Below are 20904 nucleotides of genomic sequence, written 5' to 3' on the forward strand. Positions count from 1 at the left end.
TATATAAAGGGAAGCAGGAAGATCAGAGTCTCTTCGGGGAAACGAGGATGATACCTCCCTTATTCCCAAGAAATGTTGGCACCAGTCTCTCTCTCTCTCTCTCTCTCTCTCTCTCTCTCTCTCTCTCTCTCTCTCTCTCTCTCTCTCTCTCTCTCTCTCTCTCTCTCTCTCTCTCTCATAACAACATAAATCAGCTCAAATAATAGTAGGTTTATCCATTGCAGTGTGCAAGTTATTTATATGAAGACAGGCTGCCAACCCCCGTGCGCTGCTGAATGGAGGGAGGAAGCCTGCTTGTCGCCACAGCTGTGCCTTGCCCCCCATCCTCCATCCCCAGCCCTCTCTCTCTCTCTCTCTCTCTCTCTCTCTCTCTCTCTCTCTCTCTCTCTCTCTCTCTCTCTGTTTATATCCGGTTGTAACATTTCTTATGCATATATCTCACTCAATTAACTATTATTCCTCAGTTGTCTCTATCCCTCTTCCTGCCTCTCCTCCTTCCTCTCTCTCTTTTTCTCCGTCACGGTGGTGCAGCAAATAAGGAGGTCGTGTATATTTAGCTATTCTGTTGTGAATCTTCATCTCAAGACGCTGTTGGCAGTTTAAGGGGAGGTAACTAAGAAGGAAGATGGGGACAGGGACACGTCAACTTGCTTACAAGTACTTACCTATGTTTTCAGTACGTACTCCTTATCTCCTCGGCCTGATAACAACTTTGATTTGGTAGTCGGTTAAGTTGTTTAATTTATATATAAATAAAGTATATATATATATATATATATATATATATATATATATATATATATATATATATATATATATATATATATATATATATATATATATATATATATTATGTGTGTGTGTGTGTGTGTGTGTGTGTGTGTGTGTGTGTGTGTGTGTGTGTGTGTGTTTATCTATTGCGTATGTGACAAACATGAAACTTTACGTAATTTGAAACATTTCCACGCCTTATCTCGACAACATTTAACATTTAGTGCAGGCTGGTGGGATTTTTCGAGATAGTTTGAGTTGACACACTACATCAACATTGGGGAAAGCACTCATGATAATCACATTAATTATCTTTGTGACCTTTTAAAAATAGTCGTTCTTAGAAATTTAAGCGTTTAATACTAGTTATGATCGTATGGAGTATGGAGTATGGTGACGTCATCAATCCAGCCTACATTGTAAATAGGAGAAACTCTAGCGAACTCGACTAATCATCTCTATTGCCTTTGAAAATAGTCGTTGTGCGAGAGCGGAGCGTTTCTGAGTACGCCCTACGTAGAAAGGAAAAGATGCTGAGAGGGAGAGAAGTTTAAGAGGGAGAGGAATTATTTTTTCTTTTTTTTTTTTTACTTATTTATTTTCTTTTTTTTAAGTTAAGCATATTTCTTGTTTTCAAAGTGTTTATTAAATCATTCAGTCGCTCATCTAACGCTTATCTTGTTTACTCTATAATTAAGTAGGAGGTGATTTGATGTGTGGAAACTATCTTAAATACTGAATGGGTGAGCCTATCAGTCACCCCTTTCTGTGCATTAACTTTGCCTGTGTAGTATCTAAAGATCAATGTAGTGAACTAACCTTATGCTGATGCTGCGTGATTCTCGTATAACGATGTTTCTGTTATTAGTTATCAACATCTTCACGTCTAATAGTAAAGATAATATAGTAACTTATAAGCTCGTACTAGAAGTTTTGTTCCCTCATCAAGACTATTTTTAAAGACCACGGAGATGATTAATCGGGTTTTTATTTATTTATTTATTTTTTATTTTTTTTTTTATGTAGGAAGGATACTGGCCAAGGGCAACAAAAATCTAATAAAAAAAATGCCCACTGAAATGCCAGTCCCTAAAAGGGTCAAAGCAGTGGTCAAAAATTGGTGGATAAGTGTCTTGAAACCTCCCTCTTGAAGGAATTCAAGTCATAGGAAGGTGGAAATACAGAAGCAGGCAAGGAGTTCCAGAGTTTACCAGAGAAAGGGATGAATGATTGAGAATACTGGTTAACTCTTGCGTTAGAGAGGTGGACAGAATAGGAGTGAGAGAAAGAAGAAAGTCTTGTGCAGCGAGGCCGCGGAAGGAGGGGAGGCATGCAGTTAGCAAGATCAGAAGAGCAGTTAGCATGAAAATAGCGGTAGAAGACAGCAAGAGATGCAACATTGCGGCGGTGAGAGAGAGGCTGAAGACAGTCAGTTAGAGGAGAGGAGTTGATGAGACGAAAAGCTTTTTGATTCCACCCTGTCTAGAACAGCAGTATGAGTGGAACCCCCCCAGACATGTGAAGCATACTCCATACATGGACGGATAAGGCCCTTGTACAGAGTTAGCAGCTGGGGGGTGAGAAAAACTGGCGGAGACGTCTCAGAACACCTAACTTCATAGAAGCCGTTTTAGCTAGAGATGAGATGTGAAGTTTCCAGTTCAGATTATAAGTAAAGGACAGACCGAGGATGTTCAGTGTAGAAGAGGGGGACAGTTGAGTGTCATTGAAGAAGAGGGGATAGTTGTCTGGAAGATTGTGTCGAGTTGATAGATGGAGGAATTGAGTTTTTGAGGCATTGAACAATACCAAGTTTGCTCTGCCCCAATCAGAAATTTTAGAAAGATCAGAAGTCAGGCGTTCTGTGGCTTCCCTGCGTGATATGTTTACCTCCTGAAGGGTTGGACGTCTATGAAAAGACGTGGAAAAGTGCAGGGTGGTATCATCAGCATAGGAGTGGATAGGACAAGAAGTTTGGTTTAGAAGATCATTAATGAATAATAAGAAGAGAGTGGGTGACAGGACAGAACCCTGAGGAACACCACAGTTAATAGATTTAGGAGAAGAACAGTGACCGTCTACCACAGCAGCAATAGAACGGTCAGAAAGGAAACTTGAGATGAAGTTACAGAGAGAAGGATAGAAACCGTAGGAGGGTAGTTTGGAAATCAAAGCTTTGTGCCAGACTCTATCAAAGGCTTTTGATATGTCCAAGGCAACAGCAAAAGTTTCACCAAAGTCTCTAAAAGAGGATGACCAAGACTCAGTAAGGAAAGCCAGAAGATCACCAGTAGAGCGTCCTTGACGGAACCCATACTGGCGATCAGATAGAAGGTTGTGAAGTGATAGATGTTTAAGAATCTTCCTGTTGAGGATAGATTCAAAAACTTTAGATAAGCAGGAAATTAAAGCAATAGGACGGTAGTTTGAGGGATTAGAGCGGTCACCCTTTTTAGGAACAGGTTGAATGTAGGCAAACTTCCAGCAAGAAGGAAAGGTAGATGTTGACAGACAGAGCTGAAAGAGTTTGACTAGGCAAGGTGCAAGCACGGAGGCACAGTTTCGGAGAACAATAGGAGGGACCCCATCAGGTCCATAAGCCTTCTGAGGGTTTAGGCCAGCGAGGGCATGGAAAACATCATTACGAAGAATTTTAATACGAGGCATGAAGTAGTCAGAGGGTGGAGGAGAGGGAGGAACAAGCCCAGAATCGTCCAAGGTAGAGTTTTTAGCAAAGGTTTGAGCAAAGAGTTCAGCTTTAGAAATAGATGTGATAGCAGTGGTGCCATCTGGTTGAAGTAGAGGAGGGAAAGAAGAAGAAGCAAAGTTATTGGAGATATTTTTGGCTAGATGCCAGAAATCACGAGGGGAGTTAGATCTTGAAAGGTTTTGACATTTTCTGTTAATGAAGGAGTTTTTGGCTAGTTGGAGAACAGACTTGGCATGGTTCCGGGCAGAAATATAAAGTGCATGAGATTCTGGTGAAGGAAGGCTTAAGTACCTTTTGTGGGCCACCTCTCTATCATGTATAAGCACGAGAACAAGCTGTGTTAAACCAAGGTTTAGAAGGTTTAGGACGAGAAAAAGAGTGAGGAATGTACGCCTCCATGCCAGACACTATCACCTCTGTTATGCGCTCAGCACACAAAGACGGGTCTCTGACACGGAAGCAGTAGTCATTCCAAGGAAAATCAGCAAAATACCGCCTCAGGTCCCCCCAACTAGCAGAGGCAAAACGCCAGAGGCACCTTCGCTTAGGGGGATCCTGAGGAGGGATTGGAGTGATAGGACAAGATAAAGATATGAGATTGTGATCGGAGGAGCCCAACGGAGAAGAAAGGGTGACAGCATAAGCAGAAGGATTAGAGGTCAGGAAAAGGTCAAGAATGTTGGGCGTATCTCCAAGACGGTCAGGAATACGAGTAGGGTGTTGCACCAATTGCTCTAGGTCATGGAGGATAGCAAAGTTGTAGGCTAGTTCACCAGGATGGTCAGTGAAGGGAGAGGAAAGCCAAAGCTGGTGGTGAACATTGAAGTCTCCAAGAATGGAGATCTCTGCAAAAGGGAAGAGGGTCAGAATGTGCTCCACTTTGGAAGTTAAGTAGTCAAAGAATTTCTTATAGTCAGAGGAGTTAGGAGAGAGGTATACAGCACAGATAAATTTAGTATGAGAATGACTCTGTAGTCGAAGCCAGATGGTGGAAAACTCGGAAGATTCAAGAGCGTGGGCACGAGAGCAGGTTAAGTCATTGCGCACATAAACGCAGCATCCAGCTTTGGATCGAAAATGAGGATAGAGAAAGTAGGAGGGAACAGAAAAGGGGCTACTGTCAGTTGCCTCAGACACCTGAGTTTCAGTGAGGAAAAGAAGATGAGGTTTAGAAGAGGAGAGGTGGTGTTCTACAGATTGAAAATTAGATCTTAGACCGCGAATGTTGCAGAAGTTAATGAAGAAAAAGTTGAGGGGGTGTCAAGACACTTACGGTCGTCGACGGAAAGGCAGTCTGACCTGGGGACATTTATGGTCCCCTCCCCAGATGGGGACTCCGAGGCTGGTGTAGGAGTCGCCATGATTTTAAATTTTTTTGAGTGAAGGGTGTGTGTGTTATTAGGTGCTTGTAGTTTTGTGTGGAGGAAGAGAGTTGTCTTTAGAGGGCAGGCTGTGACTACCCCCTTGTGTTGTGAGACACAAAGGGAAACGTTCAGTGAGGTCACAGCTGGGTTTAATGATAAGTTCACAGCACCCCCTGAACAGTGCTTTAGACCTCACTGGGAGTAATTATCGTTTCGGCAGGTGTCTACTGCCTCCTCCTCCTATGCACGTTTTCCTTAGTGATGATGCAGAATCCTTATCAGACTATCGCTGGAATCATGAAAACGCTCTTGAAAACCTCATAAACTCCCACCACAGCCTGTTAAATGAGAGATCAAACGACGAAATGTTTAGCAGTTTAATACGTGATCTCAGGAAGTTGCGTTATGGCATATGGATGGACGATATCTGGGGCAGGGTTGAGGGAGGGGAGAAGAGGAGAGGGAGAGTGCAGAGCGAGGCAGTATGAGGTCCCTGAGATCCAATCACTGAATTTTCACTACAACCAGACAACGAAATGTTTAGCCCGTGATGTCAGAAAGTTGCGTTATAGTCCACGGACGGTAGCTGGAGCAAGGTTGAGGAAGAGGAGGGAGAGCGATAGTGTGAGGGTACAAGATGTCCCGCTGAATTTCCACTACAACCAGACGAAGAAATGTTTAGTAATACGATACGGAAGTTGTATTATGGTCCACAGTCGGTAGGACAGGGTTGAGGGAGAAGAGAGCGAAGCAATGTGAGGTCCCCAAGAGGTCCCACAGCCGCCGCCACCACCACCACCGCCACACTTCCCCCGCCCCCCTCCCCGCCCGGACGAGTGACGTCAGCGCCTAAACCACCACCCTTGATGTCTTGCCAGCGTTCACGAGAATTAAACAGGTCACCCATTGGGAATTTATTGGCGAACCTGTGCCACTGTGTAAAAATCCTAACGTAAACATAACGCCCACACACACACACACACACACACACACACACACACACACACACACACACACACACACACACACACACACACACACACACACACCAAGAGCAATAAATAGAATGTATATGAATCTAAGTGACATTATATTAATTTGTTGTTCCGTGTGAGATTATGCAGTTCGTTTCTTAAGTAAAATCGTTCAATGTGCTGTATGATTAAGTGTAGAAAGCATTTAAGAGTGACATACTTGTAAGCATACTGAGTGATGATGCTGCTGCGCCACGTAAGAAGGAACTGCTTAGTGTATGACGCGAAACTTGTCATTATGCCAAATTATCTGAAGTGCCTGTTGTTGCTGTTGTTGTTGTTTGTGGTGGTGGTGGTGGTGGTGTGAGTGCTCTTGTTGGGTATGGTGGTGGTGGTGTTGGTAGTGGAGGTGTTGTTGTTGTTGTTGTTGTTGTTGTTGTTGTTTATTTAAATGAAGCGAAATAAAACATGACAGTTCTGTATAGGTTAGATTAAGTTAGGCTGGTTAGATTAGATTAACTACTTTAGATAGTAGTAATAGTAGTAGTAGTAGTAGTAGTAGTAGTAGTAATTAATAATAATAATAATAATAATAATAATAATAATAATAATAATAATAATAATCTCACATTACATCAGCCACCTCAAACTGGCTTTGGTATCATGAATATGAGGAGAGGCGAGGAACCTGACCCACACAAGAGAGGCTTAGCAAACTCAAGTTCCCGTTCATGTGTTCCCGTCTTAGAGGAACCGTATTCTCAAACATTTCTGGGCGTCCTTTAACTAAGTCTTTCAACTCCTTTAAGAGGCTCTAGTGGAGGTTATTGGGACTTTCATGCGTGTTCCGTCATGAAAAATTATAAACATTATTGTTGTTATGAGACTAACCCAGATTATGTGTTTTTTAAATGTCTCTCTCTCTCTCTCTCTCTCTCTCTCTCTCTCTCTCTCTCTCTCTCTCTCTCTCTCTCTCTCTCTCTCTCTCTCCGTGACGGGTGGTTTATCACAGCCTGGCTCAGCCTTTTCCAGATTTGACAGGTTTAATTGAAGCCCAACTCAGCACATTTCGTGACTCCCCAGAGATCTGTTTATTCCGTTACTGCTTCTCCGATGTGCTTGTTAACGAATTCAGTGAATGCATTGCAGGTTTCACGGAGGTATTCATAAATTTAGGCTACATCCTTTTCCTTTTCTTTTTTTTAATTTAGTTATTTGACCCATTTTTAATTTATGTATTTCTTTCCTTAAATATTTGTTTATATACTTTGCCTCGTCTCTCTCTCTCTCTCTCTCTCTCTCTCTCTCTCTCTCTCTCTCTCCTCTCTCTCTCTCTCTCTCTCTCTCTCTCGAAATGATATCATCTTCACAACACACGGCATATCATTACCTCCAGATACTCCTTGCCTTCTTTCTTCATGGCTGTGTCCTCGACCCGCTGTAGACGGTCGGAATAAATCTTGGTGAACTCATCAAGCAGTCCCAGCATCATAGAGGAGCTGCTATTCTTGGAGTTATCTGTGTCTTCACCCTCACCTTTCCCCTCCCTCTTCTCGCTGCCACTCGGGTCCCCACTTGGCATCCCCATCTTCATGCCCGCATCCCCGTCTGTCTTATTTTCGATATATTGACCTATTGTTTTCCATTATTCTGGCCGCACTGGGTTATTTGTGAGTTAAGTATACGTTCTGCTTGGCTCTGACACTAAGGGCACTGGTCTACGCCGTGCTCTGGTCACATTTTCACGTGTGTTTTCAGTGGAGAGTCACTGTGGCACTCGCTCCCGTCCACTGCTGACGACTGTAAACAGACGACGTGAGCGGCGAGGCTGGCCAGCAGCGACGGGGGCTTGCTGGCACCTCTACAGATGGCAGCAGCCAGCCACGGCGGACCTTTTAAATACCCTGCAGCAGGTAATCTTATCCTCCATGTCATTATTCAGTACTTAATGTGATTTATGAACACAATTAGCAGCAGGCAGGAACAGTCCAACCTTTACCCTCGCTTAACATCAGGAAGGAGGCAGCCGTGTCAGAGCTTTTAAATATCCAGCACCAGCGAAATCTTTTCCTCCACGTCATTACTTTGTACCTAATGCGATCTATGAACCCAGTGAACAGCAGCAGGCAAGCACAGTCCAGTCTGTATTGTGTGACATGAACACCAGCAAGAAAGCAGACACGGCGGGAAACATTTAGATACCTTGCAACAAGTTAGTTTATCCACCACTTCCTTGTGTACCTTACGTGAAACAAGTTAGTTTATCCACCACTTCCTTGTGTACCTTACGTGATAGTTTGAACATAGGCAAGGGTGGTATTGTGACATAAGGACTGACATCATTTTTTTTCCCACTAGTATACACACGTACCTATATATATATATATATATATATATATATAATATATATATATATATATATATATATATATATATATATATATATATATATATATATATATATATATATATATATATATATATACACCATCTTTTTATTTTTGTGGCACAGTTTATTTATTTTTTTGTTTATTATATATATATATATATATATATATATATATATATATATATATATATATATATATATATATATATATATATATATATATATATATATATATATATATATATATATATATTTCTTAGTAAAAGTTGTGTGTAGGGTTCATAAGGGAAAAGAAGTACTATAATAGGTTAAGAGATTATTAGGGGATCCTGAATTTAGCTAAGAAATGTCCTTCATTGTGAAATATATAAGGATGATTTGCTTTTGTGTGGAATTTTTTTCCAGCCTTTTTGCTATAGCTTGTTTCATAACTCTTGAACTGTGTACTGGCAACTTACATAGTACTGATTTGTGTAATGTAGCTAATTTTCTTGTTTGTATTACTCTGGAAACATCCAATGAGGTCTCCTACTTAAACCATTAGGTCAGAAGTATACAGACAAGATTGCAGTAATACACCTACCAATTATTTTACCTATTCTGTTCAGTAATAATCAAATATGTAATAAGATATGTAGCACTGTTACATTTTCCCCATATTGTTAGAAAGTAGGAAGAGCAGTTTTCAAGTGAGCGGTGGATGGCAAGAGAATGGAGAAGGTATGCAGTAGGGAAGAGAGGCATGTCGTCATGGCAACGTGATGCAAACACCTGTGAAAGCCAGATAGATCCGGTGATTCCTGCAATATATTGATATAATTCAGATATATTAGTAAGCATGATAACTTATAATTGAAAACATGAGTGGAGTGTTGTAAATACAGTGTTCATACAGCTATAATCAATATAGAAACAGGTGGGTACTGTCAGCTAACTGTTTACTATATAACATTGCTTCACTGACATTACCTTGCTGCTTTTGCTTGTCATGTTGTTTTGCTCTCATCTTCATGTATGTTATTCTCTTATCTCTGACATTACATATTCATCAGAGTCTTTAAATATTCACTCCTTCCTACTTTCTTAATATGCTTTGTTAATCTCTCTCTCTATTCATCAGAGTCTTTAAATATTCACTCCTTCCTACTTTCTTAATATGCTTTGTTAATCTCTCTCTCTCTCTCTCTCTCTCTCTCTCTCTCTCTCTCTCTCTCTCTCTCTCTCTCTCTCTCTCTCTCTCTCTCTCTCTCTCTCTCTCTCTCGCTCTCTCTCTCTCTCTCTCTCTCTCTCTCTCCAGTATTTCAGTGTCAAAGATCATAAGATGTACCAAAACCAATACATATTTTGTTAGTGCTCATTAGGCAAATTTAGGTAAATATGCAGGTTTCACATAGTACTTCTATTTTTCTTGATATGATTCCCATTTCACAAGCTTGGATATCTGGTGGGAAAGTGGGGTTGTATGATAGGTTAGGTTGGGTTGCTGATCAGGCGATAGCAGACTGGAGTTCATAGTATTCACACATTATTGTAGAAGTGAAATGAAGATTACCATCACTTCTTACTCCAAAAAGTGTTGTTTGTGTTAGATTTTCTGCATTTTTATTGTCATTTAACAGATCTTGAGGAAATAGGGAATAAAAACTGAAGATTACCAAAAGTTTTTTGAAAGTTATTATATATATATATATATATATATATATATATATATATATATATATATATATATATATATATATATATATATATATATATATATATATATATATATATATATATATATATATTTTTTTTTTTTTTTTTTTTTTTTATTTTTTTTTTTTTTTATAAGGATTACTATTGTAATTTTCTTTGCATTGAGCAAGTTTTGTGACCAGCTTGATTGAACTTCACAGCAATGTGAACACTGCACATCTCTTCATTATTTTAATGTGAAATTTTGTCTGATAATTCATTATTTCTTTTCTTTCAGTTCTCTTGTATCATTTAAGAAAGACAGTGTTCCAATGGTAAGTAATTTTAAATGCTTCAGTGTAGAGTTTGTTCAGAAAGTGTATGACTGAAGTTGAAAGTGCTTTTAGGAAGGGAAAGCCACTTGGAAGGCAGAAGGATAGGATAAATGAGTGCATGTCTGAAAGAGTTGTTCTGAGAGGTGGAGTACTTGCATAACCAAGATGGGAATGTCTGGATAAAAAGTGGAGGCTCTTCTGCCAGGAATACTCCAGTAGGAGAAAGCAAGGTGACAGACTGAAAGATAAATATTAAAGATGATGGCTTGGTGCAAGAGCTTCCTTATGTAGGCTGATTGGCATTTTGCAGCCTCTCATGATTTTGTTCTGTTTATGTGAAACAAAGTTAGGGAAGTAAGAGATCAAAGATTGTGAGAATGTTTTGAAAGCAACATTTCCATATGTTTTATTGTCATATTGTAGCCAAGGTAGTCAAGAAAGTAGCCAATGTTGCACCTGTCAGAGAGTGCAGTACTGACTTCATTAACCCCAGTGAGCAATTTAAGATAATAACTCATTGACAGTAATTCCATAGGACATCAGATATTGTAACTGCTGAGCTGAAGGATGAAGGGAAGCCAGTTCAGCTTTAATGTGTTCAGAGAGAGAGGAGAAGGACAACAAGTAGAGCATCAAAGATAGCATCTGAACTGGAAACTTCACATCTCATCTCTAGCTAAAACAGCTTCTATGAAGTTAGGCGTTCTGAGACCTCTCCACCAGTTTTTCTCACCCCTCCCAGCTGCTAACTCTGTACAAGGGCCTTATCTGTCCATGTATGGAGTATGTCACATGTCTGGGGGGGTTCCACTCATATCACTCTTCTAGACAGGGTGGAATCAAAAGCTTTTTGTCTCATCAACTCCTCTCCTCTAACTGACTGTCTTCAGCCTCTCTCTCATCGCCGCAGTGTTGCATCTCTAGCTGTCTTCTGCCGCTATTTTCATGCTTACTGCTCTTCTGATCTTGCTAACTACATGCCTCCCCTCCTCCTGCAGCCTCGCTGCACAAGACTTTCTTCCTCCTCTCACCCCTATTCTGTCCACCTCTGTAATGCAAGAGTTAACCAGTATTCTCAATCATTCATCCCTTTCTCTGGTAAACTCTGGAACTTCCTGCCTGCTTCTGTATTTCCACCTTCCTGTGACTTGAATTCCTTCAAGAGGGAGGTATCAAGACACTTATCCATCAGTTTTTGATTACTGCTTTGGATCCTTTTCTGGGACTGGGATCTCAGTGGGCTTTTTTTTTTTTTTTCTTTTAACTGGATTTTTGTTGCCCTTGACCAGTGTCCCGCCTACATAAAAAAATATAAAAAAACTCCCCCACATCTTCGATAATACAAAAGACATAACACTTAACTGTGTGCATGAAAACCTTGTGTCTCTGGAGATTTCACGAGAATCACTGCTGGTCAGTGGCTACCAAGGTTGTGAATGCTCTCACAGTTTTTATGTATTTATTTATTTATTTATTTATTTATTTATTTATTTATTTATTTATTTATTTCCATGAAAGAAGGGGCTCACTGAGGTGCCAGTCTCTAAAGAAGATCTGAAAGGTTTATCCAAAATTAGGGAAGTATCTTGAGACCTCCCTCTTGAAAGAATTCAGGTTGTAGGAAAGGGAGAAATACAGAAGCTGGTAGGGAGTTCCAGAGTTTACTAGTGAAAGGGATAAAAGATTTTGAATACTGATTTACTCTTGCATTGGAGAGGTAGACGGAACAGAAGTGAGAAAAGTAAAAAGTCATGTGCAGTGAGACTGCAATGGGGGAATATAAATAGCCTGTTTTTGAAGGACTTGAAACAGGGCCTTATATTCACCAGTGCTCTGTGCTGACCACTAAATCAGAGGTCAGCACATGTCCTTGGTCAGTCGTAAGTCCTGTGTTTGAATCCCTTCAGAAGCTTGACATTTTCTTTGACCTCTGAATAGCCAAAGATCATACACACATGCTGTCATCAACTGCTTCTTAAATCACAAATGTATCAGAGACCATTATTTTGCAACCTTTTTTCATTAGTTTAATTCGTTTACTCCTGCCATCATTACAACTTTCTGTTGAAATCTTTAATTTCCATCCACACTTGTACTCTCCTCCCTCTTTGTATTTGCCAATTATAGAATTAATGATGATCTATAAGTGGCTTCTTGTGATTTAATGATGTATAGGATAAAAGAAATACCAGTAATATGTAAGGTTAGTTTTACATTCTACTCTGGGTTGTTGTTGAGTTCTACCCTCTGAGGAATGTGGTGATTGATTTTACAGTACACTTTCTAAAGCAGTACTCTTGGCTCCCTCACACACTTCCGTGCTTGTAGACTTTGTGCACGAGTTTGTGCCTCATGTCTGAAGTGTGTATTAGCTTCATACTCTTAGAACTTGTTACTGCTGTGATAAAGTGAGATGATTTTTTATGTATGCAAATGAATTATTGAGGAGTGGCAGGTGAGAGCCACTGCACCTGAGCACTGGTCAATACCTAGTTGCCACATAGTCATTTGTTTTTCTCTTTAACTGTTACATTTGTGCAGCTTTAGATATGTTAGTTGCCATTATATTAGGTCTATTATTAAAGTCATACACAGCACCATAGGAGGACTCATCTTGTTACTGTCACCTAATACTTAACTGGGTGTTCTTGCAATAAACCTTACCAGTGGTGTTAGCATGGTTGTCTGGCAGCCTGACATGTCTATAATGATTCCTGATTCCCAGTCAGGGCTGCCAGTAGGCTGGATTCACATGCCTGCTTAGTTGGTAGAATAGTGACTTCATAGCTTAGAGTTAGGTGCTATAAATTGCATTATTCCTGTTTTTTCAGACCTTGCAATACATTTATGTTTCAGTGTCTCTAATCATGATGAATTTGCAACTTACAAAATGAGAAGGATAATGCTTGTGCAAACCTCCTCAAGCAAGTCATAATTCACAGTGCAACCTTATTAGAAAGTGAAGTGTGTTAGTGAGGGAGTGGTGGTGCACCCATTTGAACCTCTGGGGACACTTCAGTTGTGGAAATGAGTAATAATGATTTGGGGAGTCCAATAGTGATTCTTCTGCCTGAGCGTCTTGATCCAAACAACAAGGTAATTATGTAGACATCTGCTCACTACCATCACTATCACCACCTTCACATTGTCACATTGTTCACACTGAGTAGAATGAACAGTTCAGACTAAGATTTTTTTTACATTCATTGAGGGGAGAAGACATGAACTTATTTTAAGAACTACTCTGGAACTCCTTGCCTGTTTCTTTATTTCTTCCTTCCTATGACTTGAAGAGGGAGACTTTAAGACACTTATCCTCTAATTTTATTTAGGGATTGGCATCTCAGTGGACCCTTTTTTCCTAGACCAGTACCCCTCTTACATAACAAAAAAGCTGTATGCAAGGAGGAAACATCTTGCAATTGTTTCTTTGTGATATAAAGTATGTAGCTGTTTGCAGGAAAAGAATTTTAAACTAGAATAGATGCACTACAACTTCAATACAAGAGTAGGTAGTGTACCATGTAAAATTATTCCTGTGTATCAATTTATAAGTGTATCTGTTTAGAGTTGCATAAGGCTGTGTGTTTTGTATTCATGGTAACCTAATTGTGCTAAAAATAATACATGTGCTTGGATGACACCATGATTATCCAGTATATATGTATTTTCCAGGCTGAAGCACCAAGTTCCCCCATGAATCCAGTGGCTGAGACCCCTGAGTCCCACGTGAACGGGATGACCACCACTCTGCCCCCCGGCTCGGCCATCAAGACCAAGACTCGACCCAGGAAAGGTGCTGTAAATGTCTTGAACTTTTTGTCCAGTTACTGGGAGAGGCAGTCTGTAGGGAGCTTGAAAATACAAATAGATTTTTGGATGAGAGTAATGGATAGCCATAGACACATGTTCTGTAAAGAGTCTGGGTAGAGGCAGAGTCTATAGGAAGCTTTGAAGTAGATGTAAATTTATGGATAGGAATGATGGGTAGGTATAGACATGTGTTTCAGAAAGATTATTCAGAACCTTAGGGAGCTTTGAAATTGACAGGTTTATAGAATATAGATGGGAATAATGGGTGGATATACTAGGGTATGTTTTATAAAGAGACTTCTACAGGCCTGCTGGCTTTTTGTAGTTTTGCTCTCTCTCTCTCTCTCTCTCTCTCTCTCTCTCTCTCTCTCTCTCTCTCTCTCTCTCTCTCTCTCTCTCTCTCTCTCTCTCTCTCTCTCTCTCTCTCTCTCTCTCTCTCTCTCTCTCTCTCTCTCTCTCTCCCTAAATCCAATAGATATTCAGTAAGACCATAAAGTCTGAAGGAGAAAATAACTGTAATAATATAAAGCAATAGAAATTCCTACAAGTACAAGGAGATAATCATTAAAGGTAATGTGATACTGACTGTTATTAAGTGTCCCTCTCTGCAGTACCTTCGCTATTTATTTATTTATTTATTTTATTTATCTATTTATTTTTTTGCTTTACTTGCCCATTTATGCCAGTCTTTGGGCTATATGTATTTTATAGGAAGAGAATAACTTGCCAAGTCACTCAGAAATTTTAAAGATTAGAAGGTATGGGCTAATCTCCTGTCATTTTATTATTTGTCATCTATACAGTGTTTTACCAACTTGCATATCTATATAAGTTTTTTACATTTTCACTGTTATTTAACATATTTTCTTAATCACAAACTACTCTAAAGCAATTATTATTTTTCCACACCCACCTCTGAGCATAATACTCACTAGACATTGGATAATATATTCTCTTCATCCCCTTTTCTTTCTTGTAGACCCTCTTAAAGGTTCTATTCATTGTTTTTGGTGTTGTGAATTGTTCCATTTTGTGGTAGAAGAGTTAAAAGAGGAAAATCATTACAGCACCCGAGCTCCAGACAGTTGAACGACGGAACTGGCTGATCCATCTCCATTACGTCAGGAAGGAATTTGATGTGTGCAAACAACTGATTCGGGAGCAGCTGGAAGAAACACGTGGCATGTGTGAATATGCCAATTATGTCCAGGTTGGTTGTGTGTACTTGTTAAAATTGATTTGGGAGCAGTTGGAAGAAAATTTATTCAGGTTGAAAAATTTACTGGGGTTGGAAGAATTTATCCAGGTTGGAAGAAAAATTGATTCAGGAGCAGCTGTAAGAAATGTGTGGAATGTGCAGGTATGCCAGTTATGTCCAGGTTGGTCTTGTGTGCTATAAAAAGCTTGCAATCCATATCATTGATTCTTGAGTATTGTTGTTAATGTTTATTTGTGTTGTAATTCTCAAGCATGGAGGACTTTTAAGTTAATGTTGTAATTAGAGCTAAATAAGTAAGTAGGTAAGAGTATAGAACTGAGAGTAATAGCAAACTTTACAAAGGAAAGACAAAGTTGAGGAATTATGATAAGTATTGAACAATGATCATATTCTTTCTTTAACTACTAAGACGAAAATTTGTATTCTCTTATTGATAGATTTTTTACTCTTTTTAAGGTGTAATACTAAAACAGGAAGGGAAGGTTTCATAGTGAATGAGATACTCAGAAGCAATTTATTTTCTTCTTTTATAGTGTCTGATACTGAGGCAAGAAAGGAAGATTTAAGAGTGAATGAGATGCCCATAAAGTATTTATTTTCTTCTTATATAGGGTTTGTTATATAAGAGATGGCCATAAAGTACTTATTTTCTTCTTTTGCAGGGTCTGATACTGAGGCAAGAAGGGAAGATTCAAGAGTCATTTGAGTTGTTCCAGCTGTGTAACATCCTCAACCCCAGCAGTGTGGAGAACATCAAGCAGATGGCCAGAGCATTGTTAGTGGTGCAATTCTATTATTCCACTGTTAAGCTAATAGATTGATACTTGTAAAAATGGACCTAGTTTACACATTATTGTTGTATGTATAGTCATGATAAGAAGCCAATAATTTGCCTTTTTTCACACCAGCAGTTTTAAGTTTCATTGTAAATTATCTTGTGTGATATTTTGTTGTAAAAATCTTCAGTTTACTTTTCCCTCGTCTAGACCCTCCTCATATCAGATCCCATGCCAAAAGTATTGCCATGTCAAAAGTTACACATAATAGAGCAGAGGCTTAATTTGTTCTCATGAAGTGAATAAAAGTGATAATAATATCATTCCTTTGACAAAGTGTCAGAACAGGGGCTGCATTTCTTTGCTGTAGCTTTAATTTGGAATTATCTTTATATATGTATTGAAGAAGAGAGAGAATTTTTATTTCTCTAATCTTCATGTGCTTGATAAACAGATTCCTCTTGGGGAAGCACCGGCTTGCAGTGGAGGCGTACCTGCAGGCAGAGATGAAGCTGGACAAGCCTGACTGGGAACTGCACCACAACTTGGGTGAGAGGGTGAAGTGGGAAGTAGTTATAACTAGAGGCATCATCTTAAGACCAGATCTGACTTTCCAGTACACAATTTGATGATAAGAAAGGGATTATGTAGTTGTAGAGATGTTTATATATATTTATTTTGTTGTCATTCTAAAATTGGTATTTGTATAATATTTTTTAGAAACAAATGCACTGCTGTAGAGAGGAAATTAATACCTAGCATATAAAATCACCATTTAGAAGGAAAAGATGTAAAAAAAAACATTTATCTAGACTAGCAGCTAGAATACTAAATGCAGTGGAAATAACAAACTCTCTTAAAGTCATCATCTTCCTTCAGGTGTTTGTTACATGCACCTGAAGGACCACGAAGGGGCCAGGGAGCAGCTGCTTTATGCCTTGGAGCAGAACAAGCACCATCAGACCTTTGCCTCACTCGCCAAGATTTACCTGCTAGAGAATGACATCCCTTCTGCCATCAACACTTACCGAGCAGCCATTGAGTAAGTTTAATGAGAGATTCATCACATTAGTCTTGTTAGAAAATAAATTATGCTTTTCTTCATTACTATACAGATCTGAATTGATAAAAGCAAATTGCATTAAGAAAGTTTGGTCATTATTGTAGTACTATATCAGGAAGCTATAAGGTTGTCTTTTTGTATTGATGAATTTTTCTTAACCTCAAATTGCTGGATTCTGGATTCCCTCACCAGTTCTTGTCATAGAAAAAATGTTATGTTCTCAGACAGTCTGCCAGTTTTTAATATACATGCCATTGGTATTTCTCCATGCATCTGAGAGCAGGAGTACTTTCTCTTCTCTGTTGAGGGCTGAAAAGCCAAGAGAGTGGTTTGAATGAGTGTGAATGTCAAAGCTGTGAGCCTTGTCTTGGCTACTCTCCTTTTTGGGGAAGACAGCCTTGGTATATGTACATATGTATGTATTTGTATATTTTCAGGTATTTCCCAGAAAATGCCGAGTTGCACACTACACTGGGACTGCTGTTCATGCAAATTGGAAAGTATCAGCAAGCTTTTGAACACTTAGGCACCACCCTCACCTTTGATCCTACCAACACCAGAGCCATCCTTGCTGCTGGATCCATGATGCAAGTATGTGGGGTTCACTTGTGGCTGTTACTTGCAATTTATTGACTTGCATTCATACCCTCCCTGAAAAGAATGGGAATATTTAAGACATGGGATATAGGTATATAGCAATGAGTTCTCTTATTATTTAACTAGTATAGTAAATCTGGGATGAAAGTAAATTCTTGCATTACCTACATAAAATTAACTACAATTTGTTTTTTATGTCAACTTTCTAGGCTGATGTCTATCATAAATAAGGCAAGTTGAGACAAGGTGGTCACATGCAAACTCTCAGTATCACATTCACACCTTCAGGCATTCCCTCAGAAACCATCTTAACTCTCTGTGGAGGAAAGGACTGATCCTCACCAATTATCACCAACCAAACTTCAGAAGAATCAGTTGTGCTGCATATCTGGCTATTTTCACAACAGTCTAACAATAGAATTTGGATATCCTTCTTCCATCTCAGTATTTTTATCCCCCCTGCTTGCTTTTGACATGATCAATTGACTGGACCAGATGCAGCAAATCTTTTCAACATTTGTGTATTCGTAACTTCTCTCCATCCATCTTTACATACTTTGTTACTTTTCCTTGCTCAACAGACATCCCCTTTTGCATCTGATACACTTCACATTCTTCATCTATCCAAGCCATGAATAAATTAATAGCAACTGAATTTTTCTTTGACAGAGCCACCAAGATTTTGATGTCGCTCTTACCAAGTACAGAGTGGCAGCACAGTCAATCCCAGAGTCTCCCCCACTCTGGAACAACATTGCCATGTGCTTTTTTGGCAAGAAGAAATATGTAGCTGTAAGTATGTCATATTTTATGGCTTTATCAGTGAGCCCAGCAGAATGTTAAGTGGTTAAGTGATGCAGTGAAAATCAGACTGGTTTGAAAACTGTGAGTGTTTGAGAGTTCATATGTGCTTGTAGTGAGAAGGATGGAAGAGGTGTGAGAGGAGCTTTATCAACTACTGTTTGTGGACTTGAGCAAATGTCTATTCTCTCTCTGAGCAAATGTTTATTTTCTTTCTCTTTCTCATTTGCATTTTCTTCCAGGCAATTAGCTGCTTGAAGAGAGCCAATTATCTAGCACCATTTGACTGGAAAATATTGTACAACCTTGGTCTGGTTCATCTTACCATGCAACAGTACACATCAGCCTTCCATTTCCTCTCAGCCGCTGTCAACCTGCGGCCCACCAAAGGCCACATCTTCATGCTCCTTGCAAGTGTGTATATTCATGTTATTTAGTCAGTCAGTATTAAAAACAACTTTTCATTCCAGTCATCAAACTTTTATTGATGTGTGTTAATTAATAAGTATTGTTTCTCTCAACAGTTGCCCTTACTTACTTGGATGATGAGGAAAATGCACGCCAGGCATACGAGCAAGCCGTGAGTCTGGAGGCTCGGGATCCAAGTGTCTGCCTGAATTATGCCATCTTTCTTAAAAACCATGATGACAAGGTGAGACTGAAAGCACTTTTGAGAAGTTTTTTCATATTCAGTTTTTGCTCATGTTTATTCATGATTCTACTAGGAACAGGATAAACATGAGCTCAAATAGCAGAACAGAGGAGTATCTAGGGGTTTTCTCACATAGTCATTGAGCAAGTGTGATGCCCAAGCATGGCTCATTTGGAGTTTTGTACCATTGATGAACCAACTCGAATGAGATGGTGCTTCAGTTTTGCATGTCTACATGATCATTTCCCATGCATTCTCCACTCTTGTACTAAATCACACACTTGCCCACTTCTCATGTGACAAGGCCATAAGTAAACATTTTAATCAGGAAAGGAGCAAGATGAGTCAGCTCTTGTGAGAAAGGAAGCATTGGTTTTTAAAAGATCAAAAGCCATTCCAGATTACAACAGATAACAATAGGGATTTATCTATTACTCAGTAGTACCACCAGTGTGAGTGAAATTTACAAAATGCTCTCAGCTAACTGGCCTAATCTAATATTGGGAAAAATAATGCAAGTAATTTTTTACAGGAAGGAGCTTTGAGAATGATTAATGAATTTGAAGTGAGAATGGTGAAATTTAGACAATCAACTGGAGCAGATCTAGATGCTGAGGTAAGATTGAAATTACACCTTTGTGGTATGATCACCAGGCTGGTGTCTGTCAGCAACTGGAACCACCATTTTCTCTTCCTAGGGAAGGGGCTGAGTCTCAGACACCACTCATGGCTAGAAATGGAATAAATGTAGAGAGTGAGATAGCAGTGGCCTAGCCTTACTTCAGTAGAATTGGAACCATGAACAATATAAACCAAGTTACTTAAAAATCCTTATTATAAAGCAAATTCTTAAATGGAATGCAGGAACCAGAATCGTAAACCACAACCTTTCATTTTTCAAATTTTTTGGATCTCATTTTTTGCTGATTTGCTGCAAACTTACATTTTAGGTTTGATTACACTACTCAGGTCCTTAGTTAAAAAGTAATTTGAACACCTTCAGCACAAATAAGAGGTGTTATCATGTACTTTTACTAATTCCAAGTTTATACCACAGGTCATTGAAAATGGAGCAAAACTGGCAATGCTTCTTGGTGTAGATGGATCTGCCTTCCACAAAAAGTCAAGTCATACAAGACTACGCGCTGATGATGAAGCCAACCAGGAACCAGTACAGGTCAGCCAGTCACATGTACAGTTTCCTCCACTTCCACATTTTATCACTTATTGTTTCCAATGCATGAATTGCCTGCTGTGAACCACTTGTTTAGATCTTAAACCAATCCCCCCAATCCCTTCATCACCCTCCTGCTTACTCATACTGACTGGGATGTATCTCAGGATAGGGATCATATCAGGCAGGGCATTTCACTCACTGGCAATGCTATAAATGATGAATGCAAGACATAATGGATACAGAATTTTCTTTGATGTTTGATGCTGGACTATAAGGCAGTTTATATTAAATTTACTATAAATATTTATTTCTGGTTCATAAAAACAACAGAAAATCATAAATAGTAAACCAAGCATAATTTTTTTTGCTGTAATAGGAATTGTACTCATCTTACAATTGATTGTCATTAATATTTCACATTGGGAACTTGCCATTCAGTTTCTCCTCATGCTTAAGACCCACTACCTCCTTTTGAATGTTTAGAGGTGCACTATGCTGAGGCTCCATGCTTTAGATATCACAAATTGGATAATATTTCACTCAGCAGATACCACAGGAAGATGCATGTAACATCAGAAAACCTTAGTGG

At 39.2% G+C, this 20904-nt stretch overlaps 2 protein-coding genes across 8 annotated transcripts in view; one reads left to right on the forward strand and one right to left on the reverse strand.

The window, feature by feature from the left end:
* Positions 1-7413, reverse strand: part of LOC135092277 (uncharacterized) — an 18286-nt gene extending 10873 nt beyond the window's left edge. The window contains exon 1 of the mRNA XM_063990725.1: positions 7210-7413. Coding sequence (XP_063846795.1) covers positions 7210-7413 — 204 coding nt within the window. The remainder of the gene's footprint in view (positions 1-7209) is intronic.
* The window catches only part of LOC135092249 (Bardet-Biedl syndrome 4 protein-like), a 32650-nt gene that overhangs the window by 9257 nt on the left and 2489 nt on the right, over positions 1-20904 (forward strand). Inside the window, exons 1-14 of one of the 7 annotated variants that reach the window (XM_063990625.1) lie at positions 7596-7732; positions 10181-10217; positions 13074-13313; positions 13893-14013; positions 15098-15240; positions 15912-16024; positions 16480-16574; positions 16905-17067; positions 17526-17679; positions 18355-18477; positions 18729-18900; positions 19011-19138; positions 19671-19754; positions 20196-20315. In XM_063990625.1, coding sequence (XP_063846695.1) covers positions 13245-13313; positions 13893-14013; positions 15098-15240; positions 15912-16024; positions 16480-16574; positions 16905-17067; positions 17526-17679; positions 18355-18477; positions 18729-18900; positions 19011-19138; positions 19671-19754; positions 20196-20315 — 1485 coding nt within the window. In that variant the 5' untranslated portion in view covers positions 7596-7732; positions 10181-10217; positions 13074-13244. Of the gene's footprint in view, positions 1-7595; positions 7733-8957; positions 9125-10180; positions 10218-13073; positions 13314-13892; positions 14014-15097; positions 15241-15911; positions 16025-16479; positions 16575-16904; positions 17068-17525; positions 17680-18354; positions 18478-18728; positions 18901-19010; positions 19139-19670; positions 19755-20195; positions 20316-20904 lie in introns of those variants that run through there. The other 6 variants (XM_063990636.1, XM_063990645.1, XM_063990667.1 and 3 more) reach the window with 6 other exon arrangements.

The sequence above is a fragment of the Scylla paramamosain genome, chromosome 3, assembly GCF_035594125.1.
Source record: "Scylla paramamosain isolate STU-SP2022 chromosome 3, ASM3559412v1, whole genome shotgun sequence".
NCBI lineage: Eukaryota > Metazoa > Arthropoda > Malacostraca > Decapoda > Portunidae > Scylla > Scylla paramamosain.